The 21,984-nt window shown below is 40.0% G+C and overlaps 1 protein-coding gene across 3 annotated transcripts in view; it reads left to right on the forward strand.

The window, feature by feature from the left end:
- Mre11 (MRE11 homolog, double strand break repair nuclease) overlaps positions 1-21,984 on the forward strand; it is a 58,943-nt gene that overhangs the window by 14,091 nt on the left and 22,868 nt on the right. For all 3 annotated transcript variants that reach the window (XM_069989501.1, XM_069989503.1, XM_069989502.1), the window contains 7 exons: positions 3,046-3,160; positions 3,674-3,859; positions 6,010-6,181; positions 7,522-7,602; positions 12,828-12,954; positions 14,058-14,158; positions 15,915-16,088. In XM_069989501.1, coding sequence (XP_069845602.1) covers positions 3,046-3,160; positions 3,674-3,859; positions 6,010-6,181; positions 7,522-7,602; positions 12,828-12,954; positions 14,058-14,158; positions 15,915-16,088 — 956 coding nt within the window. The remainder of the gene's footprint in view (positions 1-3,045; positions 3,161-3,673; positions 3,860-6,009; positions 6,182-7,521; positions 7,603-12,827; positions 12,955-14,057; positions 14,159-15,914; positions 16,089-21,984) is intronic.

Below are 21,984 nucleotides of genomic sequence, written 5' to 3' on the forward strand. Positions count from 1 at the left end.
AGAAAATTTTAAATTATTTATTTCATGTGTAGTAGTATCATGTGTTATACAGCTATTGGACAGTACAAGTTTAGAGCTATGTCATCTCCAGTATCAAAAAATTTGCTTATTTGCTTTATTAGCTTTTTTTTTTTTTTTTTGGCAGTCTTGGGGCTTGAACTCTGTGCCTGGGCACTGTCCCTGAGCTTCTTTTGCTTAAGGCTAGCACTCTATCACTTGAGCTACAGTGATACTTCTGACCTTTTCTGTTTGTGTAGTACTGAGGAATCAAACCCAGGGCTTCATGCATGCAAGGCAAGCACTCTACTACTAAGCCACATTCGCAGCCCTGCTTTATTAACTTTAGTGTCTTTAATTTATTTAGTGTTTAGTAGGTAAAATGAAAGATCACATTTATTATCTTGTAAGTTTTGTATCTCAAGTACTTTTTTTTTTGGTCAGTCATGGGACCTAGGTCTGGGTACTGACCCTCAGTTTTTCAGCTCAGGGCTAGTACTCTACCACTTGAACCACAGCTCTTTTTCTATTTATGTGGTGCTGAGGAATGGAACCCAGGGCTTCATGCATGGAAGGCAAGCATTCTACCACTGAGCCACCTTCCTGGCCCTCTCAAGTACTTTTTAAGTATATTTCAAGTATTTTTTTTCTGCCTGATCTGCCTTTGAACCACAATCCTCAGATATCAGCCTGTGGAGTAGCTAGGATTACAGGCATGACCTGCTCGTACCCAGCTATCAGTTATTTTAATTTAACTTAAATGATTCTGTATGTGATTTTTCAAGTGATAAAGCAGAAAGTGATAAAGCACTGATAAGTGATTCACACCTGTAATCTTAAGTACTTGGGAGGCTAAGAGCTAGATCATCATAGTTCCAGGCCAACCTAGGCAGAAAAGTTCAGGTTAACCAGGAAAGGGCTGGGAATGTGCTTAGTGGTATAGTGTGTGCCTAGCATTCATGAAGCCCTGGGTTTGATTCCACAGTACCACATAAACAGAAAAGTCCAGAAGTAGTGCTGTGGCTCAAGTTGATAGAGCACTAGCCTTGAGCCAAAGAACCTCATGGACAGTGCCCAGGCCCCCAAGTTCAAGTGGCAAAAACAATAACAACAACAAAGACCCCAAAACTCCCCAAAACAAAAAAACCAAGAAAGAAAAAAGCATGAAGAACAATGCTGAATGCTTGGGAACTCTTGGTAGTCAAGATAGAAAACACCAGGGGCTGGGAAGGTGGTTCAGTGGTAGAGTGCTTGCCTTGCATGCCTGAGGCCCTGAGTTGGATTCCTCAGCACCACATAAGCAAAAAGAAAAAAGCCGGAAGTGGCGCTGTGACTCAAGTGGTAGAGTGCTAGCCTTGAGCTGAAGAGCTGAGGGACAGTGCCCAGGCCCAGAGTTCAGGCCCCACGCCCAGACCCAAAAACAAAAACAAAAAAACAACAACAAAAAGATAGAAAACACCAGTATCTCCTACTCCCTACCCCTCCCCCCACCAAAAAAAAAAGCAAAAAGATTGGTTTTAATCACTGCATATTAGAAATAAGAAGCCCTCAAAAAATGGTTTCTTTTTCTGCATTCAAATTAATCATATCTCAGTTGGCCTCACCAATTGAGCTACACTATAACTCAGCACATCTGAGTTATAACTAAATTACATCTCTTCATTTACCATTTTCTCCCAATGGGTCATTTCATCCTGTGCTACCTTCCTCAGTTGGGGTCTGTATCTATCCCACACCTTTCCCTTTGATTGTACACTCTAGAATAATCTTTTAATCAGCATGTTCCTTAGCATCCTGGTTTCTTCTCCAGGTATGTTCTCTACCTTACCACTTTCCAAGCATCTCTACTAGGCTTCTGAGGGTCCTGTTTTGAGCAGAAAAGGGCTGTTGATCTCTTTGCTCCCCACTACTTTTCTGCCTCCAAACATGCCATTCTTTTGTAGTTTAGGCCATCAAGTTAAACTGCCATCTCTTTTTCTTCAAACTCTTTTTTTTGGGGGGGGTGGCGGGGAGGAGGTCATTTGTAGGGCTTGAACTCTGGGCCTGGGCACTGCCCCTCAGCTCTTCAGCTCAAGGTGAGCGCCCTACCACTTGAGCCGCAGTGCCACTTCCGGTTTTCTAGTAGTTTATTAGAGATAATAGTCTCATGGACTTTCCTTCCCCGGGCTGGCTTTGAACTGTGATCCTCAGATCTCAGCCTCCTGAGTAGCTAGGATTACAGGTGTGAGCCACTAGCACCCAGGTTCAAACTTTTTTTTTCCTCCAGGTTTTGTCAGCATTCTTGGGCTCTGATACCTAAGTAGGTTAACTTTCTATTGTTAGCTTTGCATGCCTTGACAGTTGTCTCCAATTAGATGTTCTACATTCGGCATTAGCTGTTTATTTCATTGACCACACTCAAAAGAATTCTCCCTAAGAGGCCACTTCTTATTCCTTTTTTTTAATTAAAAAAAAATTTTTTTTGATCATGGGCCTTGAACTCTGGGTGTGGGTGCTGTCCCTCAGCTCTCAGCTCAAGGCTAGTGCTTTACTACTTGAGCCACAGCACCACTTCTGACTTTTTTGTTTATGTGGTGCTGAGGAATCAAACCCAGGGCCTCATGCATGGCGAGGCAAGCATTCTACCACTGAGCCACCTTCCCAGCTCCAAATGGTACTATTTTTTTTTTTTTTTAATTTTTTTTTTTTTTTTTTGGGGTCCGGTCGTGGGGCCTGAACTCTGGGCCTGGGCGCTGTCCCTCAGCTCTTCAGCTCAAGGCTAGCGCTCTACCACTTGAGCCACAGCGCCACTTCCGGCTTTTTTCTTTTTGCTTAATGTGGTGCTGAGGAATCGAACCCAGGGCCTCAGGCATGCAAGGCAAGCACTCTACCACTGAGCCACCTTCCCAGCCCCCAAATGGTACTATTTTTAAGCAATTCCAAAATTCAGATATATCTCAAAACAGTAAAATGCAATAATAATACTTTTGAGAAACAATTTGGGAACAAAATACATTCAGTTTTAACACCAAACTAAGAAAATAAAACTGCTAGAATTTCCCATTTCAGGATCCATTCCAGATGAAAGGCTCTATCGAATGTTTGTCAATAAAAAAGTGACAATGCTGAGACCAAAAGAAGATGAGAACTCTTGGTTTAACTTATTTGTGATTCATCAGAACAGGTAAAACTCTGAAATTTTTTTGTTGGTAGTGAGGTTTGAACTCGGGACCTGGGTGCTGTCCCTCAGCTCTTCAGCTCAAGCTAGCCCTCTACCACCTGAGCTACAGGGCCACTTCCAGTTTTCTGGTGGTTAGTTAATTGTAGAGAAGAATCTTATTTTCCTGCTGGCTTTGAACCGTGGTCCTCAGATATCAGCCTCCTGAGTAGCTGGGAGGATTACAGGCGTGACCCCCCAGCACTGGGCTTAAGCTGAAAATTTTTGATCAAAGTAGTGAGCTTCCCAAATTTGTTTTTAAGTTAACCCACTTTAGTAAAATGACCTTATTTTTTAAAGATTGTCAGTGAAGAATCAAAACTAAGATTTACTTTGTGTGACTTAATTCTAAAACCATTTTTAATGTAAATACCTGTAAGGTTATTTGCAGTGAATTTAAAGATCTATATAGACTTACTTAATATGAGATTTTTTTTCTAGGAATTTATTTAATTATTTATTTTTTTAATCTTGGTGTAGGAGTAAACATGGAAGTACTAACTTCATTCCAGAACAGTTTTTGGATGACTTCATTGATCTCATTATCTGGGGCCATGAACATGAGTGTAAAATAGCTCCAACCAAAAATGAGCAACAACTCTTCTACATATCACAGCCTGGAAGCTCTGTAGTTACTTCTCTTTCTCCAGGAGAAGCTGTAAAGAAGTAAGTTTTTAAGAAATCCTTGCTGTAATAACTTGCTGATCATACCCTAGGTTCAAGATATGGACAGTATACAATGGTTACTTATAAAGTTTGATCATTTTTTTTTATTGTGAAAATACTGTACGGAGGGGTTACAATTACATGGGCAGATAATGAGTATATTTCTTATCAAGCATTGTTGCCTCCTCTTTTGTTTCCCTTTCCCATCCATTCCCATTCCCCCCCCCCCCCCCCCCCCCGATCATTTGTTGAGTTTCCCTCCTTTCCCAGGTTTGGTGCTTTAGGTTTTGTACATATGCGTGTGTGTCCTATCTGGCTATCTACAGTCTTTTTTTTTTTTTTTTTTTTTTGGTCTGGTCGTGGGGCCTGAACTCGGCCTGGGCACTGTCCTTCAGCTCAAGGCTAGTGCTCTACCACTTGCGCCACAGCGCCACTTCCGGCTTTTTTCTTTTTTTGCTTATGTGGTGCTGAGGAATTGAACCCAGGGCCTCTGGCATTCAAGGCAAGCGCTCTACCACTGAGCCACCTTCCCAGCCCGCTATCTACAGTCTTATAACAGAATTGGAGGTTATGTTAAGCAAAGTAAGCTGGGTTCAATCCTATGTTTCTTCATATGTAAGCAATCACATACAGGATCACATATACCTACATACATTTGTAATTTTAAAACTGAGGAGCTTAGGGAGAAGGAAAAGAGAATATTAGAGGTGAACAGTATTGAAATACAGTGCACTTGTGAGTAAAGAGAAAAAAATAGAGCTTTTTGAAAGTTCTCAAATAGGGAGCAGTAGGGATGGGAAATTGAGAGTAAAATGAGTAATCCCAGCTGATTTTAAACTGCATATGCACCTATGAAATGCCATGGTGAAACCCCTTTGAACAGTCAGCAAAGAATGGAGCTGGCGATCCTAGAGACAACCTGGTATTTGCTTCCTAAATGTGAGCTCAGTGGCTTCTCTGCAGCATGAGTGTTGGCACCAGGTTCTGTAGCAAAGAGCGTGCTCTTGAAATGAAAGGACTAAAGTGACCGATGCTCTATGAGTGTTTTAATGAACAGTTCCTCATTTTCTGCAGGATAAAACTTAGGCTCTACATATGGTAGTTTGCCACTTATACCCTGGTCTTGCTCTGCTGTCAGAACCTGACTTCCTCTTCTTTATCGTGATCATCTGACACATGAACTTATGGTCTCCCAAGAGGGTTCATGACTTTCTTGCCACTGGAACTGGAACTTGAATGTGTCCTTCACCTTTGGCAATTAGACAAGTTTCTATTCACCATTAAAGGGCTGGCTCAAATGTTGCTGGAATAAAAACATGTGCCCTCCCAAGGTAAATTTGTTTCCAGGTCCCTGGAGTCTATGAATATTATGTGGCAAAAGAGAGGATTGAGGTAAAGCTTTTGATAGTTGTTTCATGGCTGCTTGTGTCAGATTATCTGGATGGGTGCCAAACACAACAATTAACCCTTATAAGAAAGAACTCTGGGCCCATTAGTTGCACTGGACATTGATAAAAATGAACTAAGCAACTCAAGGACAGTGATGGGAGGGAGGGAATGAGAAAGAGGGAACAGCTGATACTAAGCAAATGGAAAGAAACATACCTATCACTGGATCTGGAAGAAATAGTTTTATTGTTAATGTTCGGAGAGTTCGTAAATTAGATAGATTAGAATGATGATGATTATCATTGTGAAGGTTAAAATGTGTTTGTGAGTTTAGCTAAGTATAACTACACCACAGTACTGTGAAATTTATGTAGTTAATCTCAGTAAAAAAATCTTTGAGAAAAAAAGATCTCAAGGGACTAAGACAGAAAGATACACAGAGAAGGAGGAGACATGGCCACAATTGAGGAATGACATCAGATACTAGAAAAGATTAATAGATCTCTAGAACTTGCAGAAAAAGTAGGGTCTTGCTGACATCCTAAGTTTTGACTTCTGTTAGATGAGGAAGTGGAATGTTTGCTTTTTTTCCTGTGAGAATGACAGGAATCCTTCCATTAATACCATTTCTTAGTGTGTAAAAGTTAAGAAATAAATAAATAAACATTTATTTGTAAGACTGATTTTAGAAACAAAGTGATAAGTAGTTTTAACCTGTGCATTTTCATAAGGAAACTGAGCTCTTACTATCTCCATTTCAGACACGTTGGCCTTCTGCGTATTAAAGGAAGGAAAATGAATATGCAGAAAATTCCTCTTCACACAGTGCGGCAGTTTTTTATGGAGGATATTGTTCTTGCTAATCATCCAGACATTTTTAACCCAGATAATCCTAAAGTAACCCAAGCCATACAAAGCTTCTGTTTGGAGAAGGTAATTGTTTTAAAATTAATGAGATCTACTATGGTTGAAAATTATTTACTTTTAATTAAATGATTCAATAGAGTGGAGAGAAGCCTTAACATTCATGTTTTCATAAAGCTAGTAAGATTACCATTTCATTAAATGAGTTTGTGTGAAATAAATTTTCTGTTCTTTTATGCCATTGAAATAGAGGACTGTGAGACTTGGAAAAACTTTAATTATACTCTTCTAAGTTTTTCCCCTCTTCTTTTTTATCCTAACGTGATAAGTAGTTTATTTCATTGGCAGATGGGAGGATATTTTGGAACTTAGACTCTGTAATAGTCTTCATTAGGCACCCATTTCACTTAAGGTAGTCCAAACCAAATGTTTTGCACCCTGTGCTTCAGCAGCAACCCATCACCATCAACCCCAGCCTGTTTGGCTGGGAATGTGGCTTAGTGGTAGAGTGCTTGCCTAGCATGCATGAAGCCCTGGGTTCGATTCCTTAGTACCACATAAGCAGAAAAAGCTGGAAGTGGTGTTGTGACTCAAGTGGTAGGGTGCTAACCTTACAGTGTCCAGGCCCTGAGTTCAAGCCTCAGGATTGGCAAACAAAAAGACAAAACAAAAACCCCCTTTTATGTTAAGGAATGATATTAGTGGAAGGATTACAAAACTGTGTGTGTGTGTGTGTGTGTGTGTGTGTGTGTGTGTGTGTGTGTGTGTGTGTGTGTGTGTGTGTGTGTGTGTGTGTGTGTGTGTGTGTGTGTGTGTGTGTGTGTGTGTGTGTGTGTGTGTGTGTGTGTGTGTGTGTGTGTGTGTGTGTGTGTGTGTGTGTTTCCCCCAATATAAATATATGTATAATCCATTCACCCCTCTTTCCCCCCCCCTCCCGCAGTGGGTCTTGAACTCCGGGCCTGGGAGCTCTCCTTGAGCTCTTCAGCTCAAGTGGAGCGCTCTACCATTTGAGCCACAGCACCACTTCCGGTTTTTTGAGTAGTTATTGGAGATAAGAGTCTCACCGGGGCTAGGGGTTTAACCCAGCGGAAGGGCGCCCGCCCTGTGCTCGCAAGGCCCTGGGTTCTGTCCTCAGCCCTAGGGGGAAAAAAAAGAGTCTCACTGACTTTCCTGCCCGGGCTGTCTTTGAACCGTAATCCTCAGATCTCAGCCTCCTGAGTAGCTAGGATTACAGGCATGACTCACTAGTACCTGGCTACGAAACAATATATTTTGAAAGATGTTTATAGATCACCTGGGAAATAAAGATGACCATAAAGTGGAAAATTTTGATATGAATATAAACACTATTTAGATAGTTTAAAATTGCATTTAGTACTATGGTTTTTAATCTTTATTTTTATTCTCAGATTGAAGAAATGCTTGAAAGTGCTGAACGGGAACGGCTAGGGAACTCTCAACAGCCAGAGAAGCCTCTTATACGACTGCGAGTAAGCTCTGAACTTAGCATAGCAGTTTACATGGATTGTTTTGAAAATAAGGCAAATTTTCAAAGTCAGAACAGCATTGGAGACAAAGGAATAAAGCTGTAAGGATTTGACCTAATCCCAGTTGAATTCTTACAGGTTTGATGTATTTGAATTTTGTCATTTTTAAAAGTTTGTTCTGTTTCATACATTGAGATCATCTTTTGTTCTTGCTCTCTCTTACTTTGGCCTTCTTGTAGTTGCTTAAACATACCAGGTACATTGTTATTTCTTCAAGTCTGCTCAAATGCCACCTTGCTATGGCTTTCCCTCCTTATGATTACAATCCTGTTCTTCTCCCTGACTCTGCTGATGTCACTTACCTTCTTCCTTGTTTTATTTAAGTAACAAGTCTTCCTAATTATATGAATTTTTTGTTTTAGATATATAGCCTATACTCTTCATCTAACACATGAATCCTCTGGCCATTGAATATCAAATTCAGTGATTTTTTTTTTTCATCTCACTGAATTACAATTTGTAACTTATTTTGTTGTTATTGGTCGTGGGGATTGAACTCAGGGCTTGGGTGCTGTCCCTGAGCTCTTCAGCTCAAAGCAAGTGCTCTACTACTTGAGCTGCAGCGCCACTTCTAGTTTTCTGGTGGTTAATTGGAGATAAAAGTCTCATGGATTTTCCTGCTGGCTTTGAACTGAGATCATCAGATCTCAGCCTCCAGGATAGCTAGGATTACAGATGTGAGCCACTGGTTCCCAGCTGATTTGTAACTCTTGAGTTATCTTTTCCTCTTCCTGTTCATTATCTGTCTTATGGCATCATGGCTTGAACAAAGTCCTATGGAGTGTTGACTCCTATGTTTTATTTTATTTTTTTACATTTTTTTTTTAGCTTCTTTTACAGATGGGTATGGCTATGTGCTTAAGTTTTAGCTAGTGACATAAGTAGAAGCATTATAAGTAGAGCCTTGGGGAAGTCTTTTTTTTGAGGGGGGGGGTGTCGGTTCATAGGATTTGAACTCTGGGCCTGAGCACTGTCAGCAATTCAGCTTAAGGCTAGTGCTTTACCACTTGACCCACAGCACCACTTGACCCACAGCGCCACTTCCAGTTTTCTGATGGTTTGTTGGAGATAAGAGTTTCAAGGCTTTTCCTGTCCATGCTGGCTTTGAACCGCAATTCTCAGATCTCAGCCTCCTGAGTAGCTAGGATTACAGGGGTGAGCCACCAGCACCCGGCTGACTCCTATGTTTTAGATCTCCTTGTTGATATGTATGTTTGGAGTCCTCTAAAAAACCTGATTCTCAGGGAGTGTGAATCCTTAAACCAGTGACATTGCCATCATCCAAGAAGCTCAAAAATATAAAATCTCAGACCCCACATCAGTCCCATTTGTCAGTAGACTCCATTGCTTTTTTACAGAATATCCATAAAAGATTGTATGCACATTAAACCTTGAGAATTTCTGGCGTATAGGGAAAACAGTTGAAGGCCAAGGCTGGCTGATTGGGCCATGGCATTAGTTAGTATGACCTGGAACGGTTCAGTCTCTATAAATCTCTGAGATTCAAGTGGATTAAAAGATGTCTGGAGCACAGTAAATGTTCTAATCAGGTCCCTTTGCTCTTCCTATAGTCATTGTTGTATTTAAGCCATTATTGTTACTTACTGCCTATAACTGCAACTTCCTACCTGAACTCTGCCTCAGATGCCTCCTTGCCCACTACCAGTCTGCCTTCCACACTAATGCCAAGTTAGTGTTCATTAAATACACTTTAATGATTACCTAGCACTAACAAGAACAAATAAAAACTTTATAGTAATACAGACCTGGTTTGTATGATCTGATCTAAACCGACTTCTTAGTCTTCTTCCTCCTTAGCACATCCTAATTTCTAATTTCAAACCAGCCTTCACTCATGTCATGTATGTGCAAACATACTTCTTTCTTGCTTTCTATTTCTTTCAGCCACCACTTAAACCTGCCCCTCAAGAGTTACTGCTGCTTGTTCTTTTTCTGCTTGTATATACTTCTTATAGCAACATTCACACTCTGCTTGTGATTTATTTACATTTATCTTCCTTGTCAGTTCCTGAATTTATTTTGTTGTTACTATTCTGGTCTTGGGGCTTGAACTCAGGGCCTGGGTGCTGTACTTGAGTTTTTGCCCAAGGCTAAGGACTCATCTCTTGAGCCACTTGAGTTCTCCTTCTGGCTTTTTTGGTGATTGATTGGATCGGGTTGGCTTGGAATCTAAGGTCCTTAAATCTCAGCCTCCTGAGTAGCTAGGATTAAAGACAAGAGCCCCCAAACCCCAGCAGCTTATGATTTTTTTTTTTTCTTTTGGTTGGTCGTGGGGCTTGAACTCTGGGCCTGGGTGCTGTCCTTGAGCTCTTCAGCTCAAGGCAAGCATTCTACCACTTGAGCCACGTGCCACTTCTTAATTGGAGATAAGAGTCTCACGGACTTTCTTGCCTGGGCTGGCTTTGAACCATGGTCCTCAGATCTCAGCCTCCTGAGTAGCTAGGAGGATTTCAGGTGTGAGCCACCAGTGCCCTGCTCCAGCTTATGAATTTTTTTTTTGTCGGTTGTGGGGCCTGAACTCTGGGCCTGGGCGCTGTCCCTCAGCTCTTCATCTCAAGGCTAGCACTCTACCACTTAAGCTACAGAGCCACTTCTGGCTTTTTCTGCTTATGTGGTGCTGAGGAATGCAACCCAGGGCCTCATGCATGCAAGGCAAGCACTCTATCACTGAGCCACCTTTCCAGCCCCCAGCTTATGAATTTTTCTTTTCAAATTTTTTATTGTGATTAAGTGGTTACATAATTTCCCAAATTTCATAGTATTGTGTGATGGTGATGCTCAGTTAAATTCACAAACACACTCTAACTTTCCTGGAGCAAATTGTCTATCATGGTATATAACATTTATGAGTTCTATGAGCTTTGCGATAGTTATTTCTTCCACATTGGGTAGTATGTACATTTCTTTTGTTTTGCATCCAGCTTATGAATTTTTTTTTTTTTTTTTGGTCCGGTTGTGGGGCCTGAACTCTGGGCCTGAGCACTGTCCCTCAGCTCTTCAGCTCAAGGCCAGTGCTCTACCACTTGAGCCACAGCACCACTTCCGGCTTTTTTCTTTTTGCTTATGTGGTTCTGAGGAATCGAACCCAGGGCCTCAGGCATGCAAGGCAAGCGCTCTACCACTGAGCCAACTTCCCAGCCCCTCCAGCTTATGAATTTTTAACAACAAAATTGTGAGATTTTTGGGAGCTTCAAGGGTTTTGTTTCTTTTACTTTCTTTTTTTTTTTTTACTGGTATCAGGATTGGAACCCAGGCCTTGCGTTATTATTCCCCTTTTTTGCTTACTGCTAGTGCTCTAAAACTTGAGCGAAACCACTAGTCTTCATTTTGCTGGTTAATTGGAAGTAGTCTTCAAAACTTTTCTGCCTAGGCTGGTTTTGAACCATAATCTTTGGATCTCAGTTGCCTAGATTATAGGTATGAGCTACCTGTGCCTAGTTGAAGATTGTGTTTTATTTATGGTTTCATCCCTCGCCATTTAGCAGAGTACTTTGAGCAGTAAGGACATCCAATAAAATTGGTTTTCTGAACAAATTTTGTTGTTCTTAGGATCAGAAAATTATAAATAAGGGTAGGTTAGAGTAAAACTGTTAAAATCTGGGTAGGAGAACTTCATGGCTCAGTTTTAGAACACTTGCCTAACATATACAAGACCTCAGGTTCAAGTACCTCTCCCTCCCCCAGAGGTCTAGTTAGTTAAGAATTTTTTTAAAATGACATGGCAGTAGTTAATGACATGGCAGTTTTTTGATATGGCAGATTATCTGGGTAATACATTGATAGTTACTTCAGAGGAATTACATGATACTCTCATCAGGGAAACAAATCCTGTAATTTTTCATCCATGTCTGAAATCATTAGAAGCAACCAGGCTTAAAGAGCAAATCGACATTCCTTATCCAAAGCACAGCAAGTTTTTAATTCATTCTTAAATATTGTGGAGATAATATTATACAAACATATTATGCCAACTAGTGGACTATTATTAAATTCATTGAATGGATCTTACAGTACCTATTTGTATATCTAGTGAGGAACATAGAAACTAGGAGAGATTTTGAACTTACTGGTAGGAGGTGAAATTAGAGACATAACAAAGAAATGCAAATATATGAACAGAAGCTTAGCAGATGATCCCAAGTGTGATGAAGGTTTATAGCTATCTTTGGGAAGATCTTGCCTTGAGAGAGATTATTAGTTGCCCTAAGATAGCATGTTTTGAAGGTCATTGTTTCACACTGCTCAGACCTGATTCTTTCCTGTCTGTATTTTCCCAGCATTCATTCTTGTCCAGTTTGAAGATACATTCCCATCCCTGAGATGATGGACCAATGCACTAATACCTCTAAGGCTGACATTTTAGTTTTTTAGGGGTTTATCTTTAAAACTTGTTTATAAATTTCATCCCCTTTCAAATGGCACACCTGGTATTGGTGTCATGGGAAATATCCAATATTATGGAAGTGTTTTGTTTAGGGATTCTTTCTTTCTTTGTTTTTCTTGTTATTTTTTTTGTCATACTTGGTAGGCAAGCCCACTAGTACCTGTTCCATGTTCCCAGTCCTTTTGCTTTCAGTTAGTTTTTCAGATAGGTTATTTATGCTCACGTCTGGGCTAACCTTAGACTCCAGTCCTGTATACAAGTAGCTGGGATTACAGAGGCACACACCACCATTGTAGAAATTCTTGCTGTATAACCTGATTATTTCAAACAAAGTATTTCACTTAACTTTTACCTTTTTAAGTATTTAAATATGCTGGTCACCCTTGGCTCATGCCTGTAATCAATCCTAGCTGCTTAGGAGGCTGAGATCTGAGGATCGTGGTTCAAAGCCAGGCCAGGCAGGAAAGTCTGTGAAACTCTTATTTCCAATTAACCTCCAGAAAACTGGAAGTGGTGTTGTGGCTCAAATGCTAGAGTGCTCACCTCGAGCTGAATTGCTCAGGGACAGCACCCAGGCCCAGAGTTCAAGCCCATGACCAACCACCCCCCCCCAAAAAAATATATATATATAATATACAAAATGTATTATAGAAAACTAATTTATAAATTTGTATGTATTAAACCATAAAGTTACATGCATCAGAAAATAAGTATTAAAAGTATTGTGGGTTTTTAGATTTCTTAAGTTATTCTGTATTTCTAGGTGGACTATACTGGAGGTTTTGAACCTTTCAATGTTCTTCGCTTTAGCCAGAAATTTGTGGATCGGGTAGCTAACCCAAAAGATATTATTCATTTTTTCAGGCATAGAGAACAAAAGGCAAAAACAGGTAAGCTAGTTAATTTTACAAGTTAAAGAATATTCTTGATCTGTGTCACTCCTTCAACATTTTCACTCCTCTTTGGCCTATTCCTTCCCTTTGTTAAGTGGCAAAAATAAATAAATTTTAAAAAATATATCCTACAGAATTAAGAAAAGTTGGGGGAACGGCTGGTTTGGGAAGGATGGCTAGAATGTTGAAAGAGTTAACATTGATCAGGACCCACTATATTCATAAACTACTTTATTGAATAGCATCTCCTTTGTACACCTACTTAAGGATAATACAAATACTTTAAAAAATTAAAAGAGAATGTTCTTACAGTTTAAATCAGTTTTTGGTAAAAAACAAAATAATGGAAGATGTTTTAGTATAAAACATTGAACAAAAACTTCTCCTTTTTTTAATTCATTTTTTTAAGGCTTTGTGGATATCACTGAAGAAATGTGGAAGGCTTCTTCCAAAAATAGTGGTTTCAAGGGGCTGGGAAGGTGGCTCCGTGGTAGAGTGCTTGCCTTGCACGCATGAGGCCCTTGGTTCGATTCCTCAGCACCACATAAGCAAAAAGCCGGAATTGGCGCTGTGGCTCAAGTGGTAGAGCGCTAGCCTTGAGCTGAAGAGCTGAGGGACAGTGCCCAGAGTTCAGGCCCCATGACTGGACTTCCCCCCCCCAAAAAAAACCCCACAAAAATAGTGGTTTTAAAACAACACGGATAAGTAAAAACATACTTAGACTTTAGATATTACTCAAAATAACTACCTCTTACCATATATTATTGTCCAGATAATTTTGCATTTGTTTTTTGACTTTTGAGTACACAGTGTTTAAGAGCACTTAAGACTTCTGAAATAAGAATTGTTGTGTTGCTTACTGTTTATGATAGCTAAGTAATTAATTTCTGGGTATGGGCAGGGAATACTGACTATAGGGGAAAAAAAACAACCCTATTAACAGAAATTGGGTTTTTGCCTCACAGTTTAGCATGTTGAGCAAGCAGCATTTGATGGTGTTTATTCAAACCTCCTGCACTATCAACAACTTGCAGTGAGTGTGGCCATTTTAACATTTAAAAACAGAAGCTGATATTTTTGCTGGATTTATTTTTTTCTAGGAGAAGAGATAAACTTTGGGAGATTTATCACAAAACCTTTAGAAGGAACAACACTTAGGGTAGAAGACCTTGTAAAACAGTATTTTCAAACAGCAGAGAAGGTAATTTCTTAGTTTACCTTTTGAGCAACTAGCTATTTCATGGTAACAGATTTTAAGAAATGTAAAATTAGCAAATAAAATGAATCTTCACAATGATTGTATTGAAGTAGGGTGACATTGAATTGTATTTATTTATGATTACTGAATTTCAAGAAAAAATGCTTAATAGAAAACATTGATGTAACTATTATTGTTAATATTATTTTTCTTTTTCTTTCTTTCTTTTTTGGTTAGTCATGGGGCTTGAGGTCAAGGCCTGCATGCTGTTCCTGAACTCTTTTGCTCAAGGCTAGTGCTCTTATCACTTGAGTTATAGGACCACTTCTGTTTTTCTAGTGGTTAATTGGAGATAAGAGTCTCTCAGACTTTTCTGCCTGGGCTGGCTTTGAACCATGATCATCAGAGCTTAGCCTCCTGAGTAGCTAGGATTACAGGTGTGAGCCACCAGCACCTAGCTCTTCTTTCTTTTTCTCTCTACTAAAGAAGTCTTAATTTACAATTTTTTTTTTCTCATTTGGATGTAATTTCAGAATTACTTTACAAATAATAGTTTCATGATGATGAGATCTTTACTAGCCATACAACGGACAAGGGTCTCATATCTAAAATATACTTGGAACTCAAAAAATTAAACCCCCCCAACAACAAATCCTCAAAGAAACAACTGCCCAATAAATAAGTGGGCGAAAGACTTAAAGAGAAACTTCTCTGAAGAAGAAAGAAGGATGGCCAATAGACACATGAAGAAATGTTCAACATCCCTAGCCATAAAAGAAATGCAAATCAAATTACTATTAAGTGTGTTTGCCTCTTTTTAGATCCTCTAGTTACATTTATTTAAAACTGCAGAAATTCATTACATTTTTTTTTTTTCCAATGGGCTTGAACTTAGGGCCTGGCCACTGTCCCTGAGCTCTTGAACCCAAGGCTAGTGCTCTACTACGTAGGATGAGCCACAGTGCCATTTCTAGTTTTTTAGAGATAAGTCTCACAGACCTCCTTGTCCAGGCTGGCTTTGAACCTTGATCCTCAGATCTCAGCCTCCTGAGTAGCTAGGATTACAGGCTTGAGCCAGCACATTTGGCTTATTTTAATTCTTTATATCAGAAACCTGCTAGCTGAATCTAACTACAGAAATCAAGGTCACATCAGGACTGTATTTCTTTCTAGAAGCTCTGAGGGAGGTGTTTCTTGGCTTTTGGTCCCCTTTATGATCTCCAAAAACAGTAATGTGTTTCATTTTTTTTCCACAAGTTATATTACCCTTTTATTCTCCTGACTCCCTCTTCTCCTATTTAGGACTGTTGTGATTATACTGAGTCCACCTGGATAGTCCTGATCATCTATTTTATAATGAGCTGATTAGCATCCTTTTTTCCATTGGCAACCTTAATTTCCCTTTGCCATGTAACTAACATATTCACGAGTTTCAGAAATCAGTATGTACACAATTTTAGGGGCAATTGTTTTGCCTACCACAATGGTTTTAACTTTAGTCTCTTAATCATCATTGGCCGTTTCTAGACTACATTATAACCATTCAGGCTGCTGTACCTTCACTAGTCTTAGACTTCGTTTTCCTGGTTTGATTTGCTTTTTCTGCCCCTTAATTTTTATCACTAGGTTTATATGCTGTCTAGCTCTTCTTTTTCTTTTTCTCTGATTACACTATTCTATAACTTTCCTTGCTTATCTGCAATTATTTTATAGAAACATGATTTCTGCTTCTAGTAACTACATTGATTCTCTCATACAGAATGTTCAGCTCTCATTACTAACAGAAAGAGGGATGGGAGAGGCAGTACAAGAATTTGTAGACAAGGAAGAAAAAGATGCCATCGAAGAACTGGTGAAATACCAATTGGAAAAAACACAGCGATTTCTTAAAGAGCGTCATATTGATGCACTAGAGGATAAAATTGATGAAGAAGTAAGTAATAATTTTGGATGTGTAGACAGCCTCAAGAGTAGCGCTGAGCCAGGTACTAGAATTTCATGTTTGTAATCTCAAGGCTGAGATGTGATCATTGTGATTTGAAGCCATCCTGGGCAAGAAGGTCCACAAGACTGTTAGCTCCAATTAACCACCCATAACCTCCACTTCTGGCTAGAAGTGTAGTTGTAGCTCAAATTGTAGAGTGCTAATCTTGAGCAAAAAAGCTCAGGGACGGCACTGAGGTCCTGCATTCAAGTCCCAGGACCAGAACCAAAAGAAAAAAAAAAGTAGTTCTGAGTATTTTTGTTTTTTTCTGAAAAACTAGTACTTAATTGCTCTAATTGTTCAGCTTCTTTATATACATATATGTGATGTATATATAGGTCTATATATGTATGTGTATATACATATACATATATGTATATATACATTATACATGCACATATAAAGATAGAAATGTCTATATAAAGATAATAAAATGATTGACTGATAAAATATTTAGAAAGTACCTAAAACAGTCTTATATCAGGTTGCTATTGAACTAATGTTAATTTTATTTCCTTAGAAAGTATCTTCTTTGGCAGATTCTAAGAGTGACTTAAAATGAACCTTGCAAAATAAAAGATATTGACATGAGAAAATATTTGTATGTAGGTAGAAAAAAGGTTATTATTATTATTTTTTGTCGGTTGTGGAGGCTGAAGTCTAGGCTTGGGCACTGTCCCTGAGCTTTTCCCCTCAAGGCTAGAGCTCACCACTTGAGCCACAGTGCCACTTCCAGCTTTTTCTGCTTATGTGGTGCTGAAGAATTGAACCCAGGGCCTAATGCATGCAAGCCAAACACTCTATCACTGAGCCACCTTCCCAGCCCCAAGGTTAATATTTTTGATATTAGTACTAACAAGCTCTTCCAAATCTATTTATTTTTATTTTTTTGTCAGTCGTGGGACTTGAACTCTGGGCTTGGGTGCTGTCCCTCAGCTCTACCGCTTGAGCGACAGCACCACTTCCGGTTTTCTAGTGGTTTATTGGAGATAAGAGTCTCACAGACTTTCCTGGCCGGGCTGGCTTTGAACAGCGATCCTCAGGTCTCAGCCTCCTGAGTAGCTAGGATTATAGGCGTGAGTCACTGGCATCCGGCTTCCAAATCTATTTTTTAAAAAGATTGAACATTTTGGTAAAGTAGTGAATAAAGTACAAGGGTAGGTGTTTTACGAAAACAAATCAAGAACAACAACAAAAAACTTGTTCTATGTATGTCAAACTGATGCCTACCCAAGGCTAATAAATAAATTTAAGCATTTTTTTCTTTAGATTGGCAGTAATTTGAGAAACTAGTCATATACAAGGATACTTCTGATAGATGATGTTGGAACAGCTTTCCTGAAAATTAGCTTAGAAGTATGTATCAAGAGACTAAGAGGGCTAGGAAAGTGGCTCAGTGGTAGAGCGCTTGCTTTGCATGCTCAAGGCCCTGGGTTCGATTCCTCAGCAACCACATAAGCAAAAAGAAAAAAGCCGGAAGTGGCGCTGTGGCTCAAGTGGTAGAGTGCTAGCCTTGAGCTGAAGAGCTGAGGGACAGCGCCCAAGCCCAGAGTTTAGGCCCCACGTCCAGACCCAAAAAAAAAAAAAAAACCCACAAGATTGACAAACCTTTAGCCAAACTCACCAAAGAAAAGTAGAGCTTTGGCTCAAGTGGTAGCACACTATCCTTGAGCAAAAAGACTTGGAGACAGCGTCTAGACCCTGAGTTTAAGACCGCAGGACTTGCCTCAGACCGGGTTCTGTGGGGACGACGGAGGATACCTAGGGGAGGAACCTGGAATAGGATGGGGAGATGGCAAACAGACAACTCACACACATTAGGAGTGGATGCTGAGTGCTGAGTGCGATTTAATGCAGAGGATAACAAACTTTTATAACAGAAGTCTTCATAAGAAAGGGCAAAAGTTTACACAATCTTGCTGCAGGGCTTCATTCTTGGGTGGTCACCAGCTGGTCGCCTGATAGGCACTTGTTTCTGGCTTATCTCTAAGAAATATAATGGGTTTCCACGTTTGTCACCATCTAACCATTACCTTATTTCTATAGAGGCCTTAATTGTCCCATAAGATCTTTCCTGTTCCTTCTTTAATAGTAAGGTCATGGAGGCCTAAATCTAGCAAGTCTCTTAGTAAGTGAAAGAGAGTAACAGGAAGTTCTTTCTCCTAAGTAGTTATCTCAGCAGTTGCCATACATTCTTTCTGTTCTAGCGGCACCTACAGCTTCTTGCAACTCTCTTACAAACAATTCCTTCTGCTGAAGTGACTTTGTGAAACCCCCAATACTTTTATATTTGCTTATGACTTGTCTACTAGCCTCCATAAGAGGGGTTTCAGGGTAGCACTTAACTCTGGTGAGTTAGTCATTTTTTTTTTTAATTTTATTTTATTTGAGAACATACTGTACAGAGGGGCTACAATTACATGGGCAGGATAATGCATACATTTCTTACCAAGCATTGCAGCCTCCTCCTTTGTTTACCCTTCACTTCCCTTCCCCGCCTCCCCCCTCCCCCAGTTAGTCATATTTTTAAGACACTCATCAGATATTGGAGTCGTCAACACTCTTTTAAGAAAGAGCTTTGAATAAGGGAACGTTGACAATGAATAAGTACAAAGAACAGCAGAAACAGTAAAAGATTAATAGGCACTCTTATACAGTGAGGAAAAGAAAGGCAGAAACACATCTTTCCCAGGGGCTTGCCAGCCTTTTTCCAGGAGTAGGCCTCTTAGAAGTCCTATTCTCTGAGGTAGACTTGGGTGAAGTCCCAAAACTTGGAGATAGGTTTCTGTAAAGCCCATTCTCTGAGGTAGACTTCGGTGAAGTCCCAAAACTCAGAGATAGGTCTCTGAAGCCCCTATCTTGGTCTGATAGATGGTTTCCCATGCTAAGCAGACTCCACTGGAGTAGGAGTGGCAGGACTGGCACCCTCCCCCCCCCCCCCCCATAAAAAAGCAAAAAAATAGGAAAATGAAATTACTTTAAATTAGCAAGTTTCTGTACAGTAACAAAAGCAATTACCCAAAATGAAGAACCAATCTCCTGAATGGTAGAAAAATTTTTTTTTTTTTGGGGTCCGGTTGTGGGGCCTGAACTCTGGGCCTGGGCGCTGTCCCTCAGCTCTTCAGCTCAAGGCTAGTGCTCTACCACTTGAACCACAGCGCCACTTCCAGCTTTTTTCTTTTTGCTTATGTGGTGCTTAGGAATCGAACCCAGGGCCTTGAACATGCAAGGCAAGCGCTCTATCACTGAGCCACCTTCCCAGCCCGGGAGAAATATTTTTGAAGATAGTAATTGACTACAGAATATCCAGAATGTGGAAGGGGCGCTGTGGCTCAAGCAGTAGAGTGCTCGCCTTGAGCTGAAGAGCTGAGGGATAGTGCCCAAGCCCAGAGTTCAAGCCCCACGACCGACCAAAAAAAAAAAAATTATAACAAAGTTTGGGGCTGGGAAGGTGGTTCAGTGGTTGAGCGCTTGCCTTGCATGCCTGAGGCCCTGGGTTTGATTCCTCAGCACCACATAAGTAAAAAGAAAAAAGCCGGAAGTGGCACTGTGGCTCAAGTGGTAGAGTGCTCACCTTGAGCTGAAGAGCTGAGGGACAGCGCCCAGGCCCAGAGTTCAGGCCCCATGACCGGACCCAAAAAACAAAACAAAACAAAAACCCAGAATATCCAGAATGCAAAAAGACAAAAAAAATTAAGGAACAAAAGAACAAACAACTCAGTTAATAAGTAGATAGATTAATTGTAATAGACAGTTACCATAAGAAGTACAAAGTAATTTATCTGAATGTTAAGAGTTCTTAGCCATAAAGGAAATAAAAATCAAAACTACAGTGAAAATAAATCTCATCCCAGTCTGAATTGCTATCAAGAAAACAAATGTGTTGGAGAAAACAAGTGAGTTAGAGAAAAAGCAGTATGTAGACACTGTGATGGAAATGTACATTAGGGTAAATGTTATTGAAATAAACATGGAGACTCATTAAAAAACCAAAATAGAATTCTTAACTTATGATTCTGCTATGCAACTTTTATGCATATATATATATATATATATATATATCTGAAGTGTTAACATAAAAGAGAAATACCTGCATACCTGTGATTAGAGCATTATTCACAATAGCCGAGTTGTACAGTCAGCCTTGTTGCCCCCCAAATGGTGAGTGGATAAAAAAATATGATGAACACATACATAATGGACTATTATACTGCTCTAAAAAATATGAGTGACTTTGGCAGGATCCCATAAAATGGGATCTGAAGGTCCTGATGAATATGTCAGTGAAAAAGCCTAATACATACTTTGATTCACATGCAAAATCTACCTCTAACATCATCATAGCTACAATAACTGACACAGTCTTAAAATCTAGCCCCCTGTGATATCAAGGGATTAAAACTATTAGCTCAGTCTTGAATGCTTTGTAGAATGGAAGGGTACTTATTTTGCTGTTGGCTACTTTCCCTCCCATGTACTCACTAGATTGTGAAGTTTGTGAGGACAGAATTTTTACTACTTTTGTGCATTTTTATATAATAATTTTCTACAGTAGTTGGTACTCAGTAAATCTGTGCTGAGGAGATAGTTAAATAACTCAGGCTATCTCTCACTCTGTAACTATAGGAGATTTGTGAGCTAGAACCATTAAAAACAAAACTTGAGCTGGGCAGTTGCCCAAGCAAACACATTAGAGAGACTCTTAGCTCCGATTAATCACCAAGAAGACAGTAAAGGTGTGGCTCAAATGGTAGAGTATCAGCCATGAGAAAAAACATTCAACTGAGAGCACAAGGCCTAGAGTTCCAAGTCCCAGTAAAGTCACAAAGAGAGAGACAGAAATCTGTAGTGACCCTTGGTTTATTTACTACAAGGATTAGTAAGCGCTACAGAGCCGTGGCCAGTAAGTGTTCAGTAGTTGACTATTGAAAAAAATGGATCTTTCTGGATCTATTGGCTTAGAAACAACTGAAGAGCCCCCAGGTCTCTTCTGGCCAAAGTATACAAGAGTCAACTGAAGAAGTTCAAGCCTCATAAAGGAAAGATTGGTTGTAATTATTTTGCTGAAGTATAGTACATAGGATTATAGGGTGTTGTTTTTCTTTGCATTTCAGACTGCTTTTCACTGACCTAGAACATTTAGCAGCAGGCAGTACAGTTTTGCTTAGAATCGGTTTTGTTCTTCAGAATACACTTCTGATTTTTTTTTTTTTTTTTTTTTTTTTGGTCATGGAGCTTGAACTCTGGGCCTGGGCACTGTCCTTCAGCTCAAGGTGAGCGCTCTGCTGGGCGCTGGTGGCTCACACGTGTAATCCTAGCTATTCAGGAGACTGAGATCTGAGGATCTCGGTTCAAAGCCATCCCGGCCAGGAAAGTCTGTGAGACTCTTATCTCCAATAAACCACTAGTAAACCGGAAGTGGCTCTGTGGCTCAAGCAGTAGGGCGTTCGCCTTGAGCTGAAGAGCACAGGGTCACAGCCCAAGCCCAGAGTTCAAGCCCCACGACTGACAAAAAAAAAGGCTAGTGCTCTACCACTTGAGCCACAGCGCCCCTTCCGGTTTTCTAGTGGTTTATTGAGATAAGAGTCTTACGGACTTTCTTGCCTAGGCTGGCTTTGAACTGTGATCCTCAGATGTCAGTGCCCTGAGTAGCTAGGATTACAGGCATGATCACTTCTGATATTTTAATGAATGTAACCAAGAAATAGAGCTATGCATCTTTCATGAGACAAACTATATTTAAAATTTCAAGTTTTGTGTTATAAGAAAAAGAACATGTTTTTCAGGTGGTGGAAGTTGGGCCTCACACTCAGGGCCACTACTGGATCCATGCCTCAGGTCCTGT

Source organism: Dipodomys merriami, unplaced genomic scaffold (genome assembly GCF_024711535.1).
Source record: "Dipodomys merriami isolate MVZ:Mamm:240054 unplaced genomic scaffold, mDipMer1.0.p SCAF_38, whole genome shotgun sequence".
NCBI classification, from domain to species: Eukaryota; Metazoa; Chordata; class Mammalia; order Rodentia; family Heteromyidae; genus Dipodomys; species Dipodomys merriami.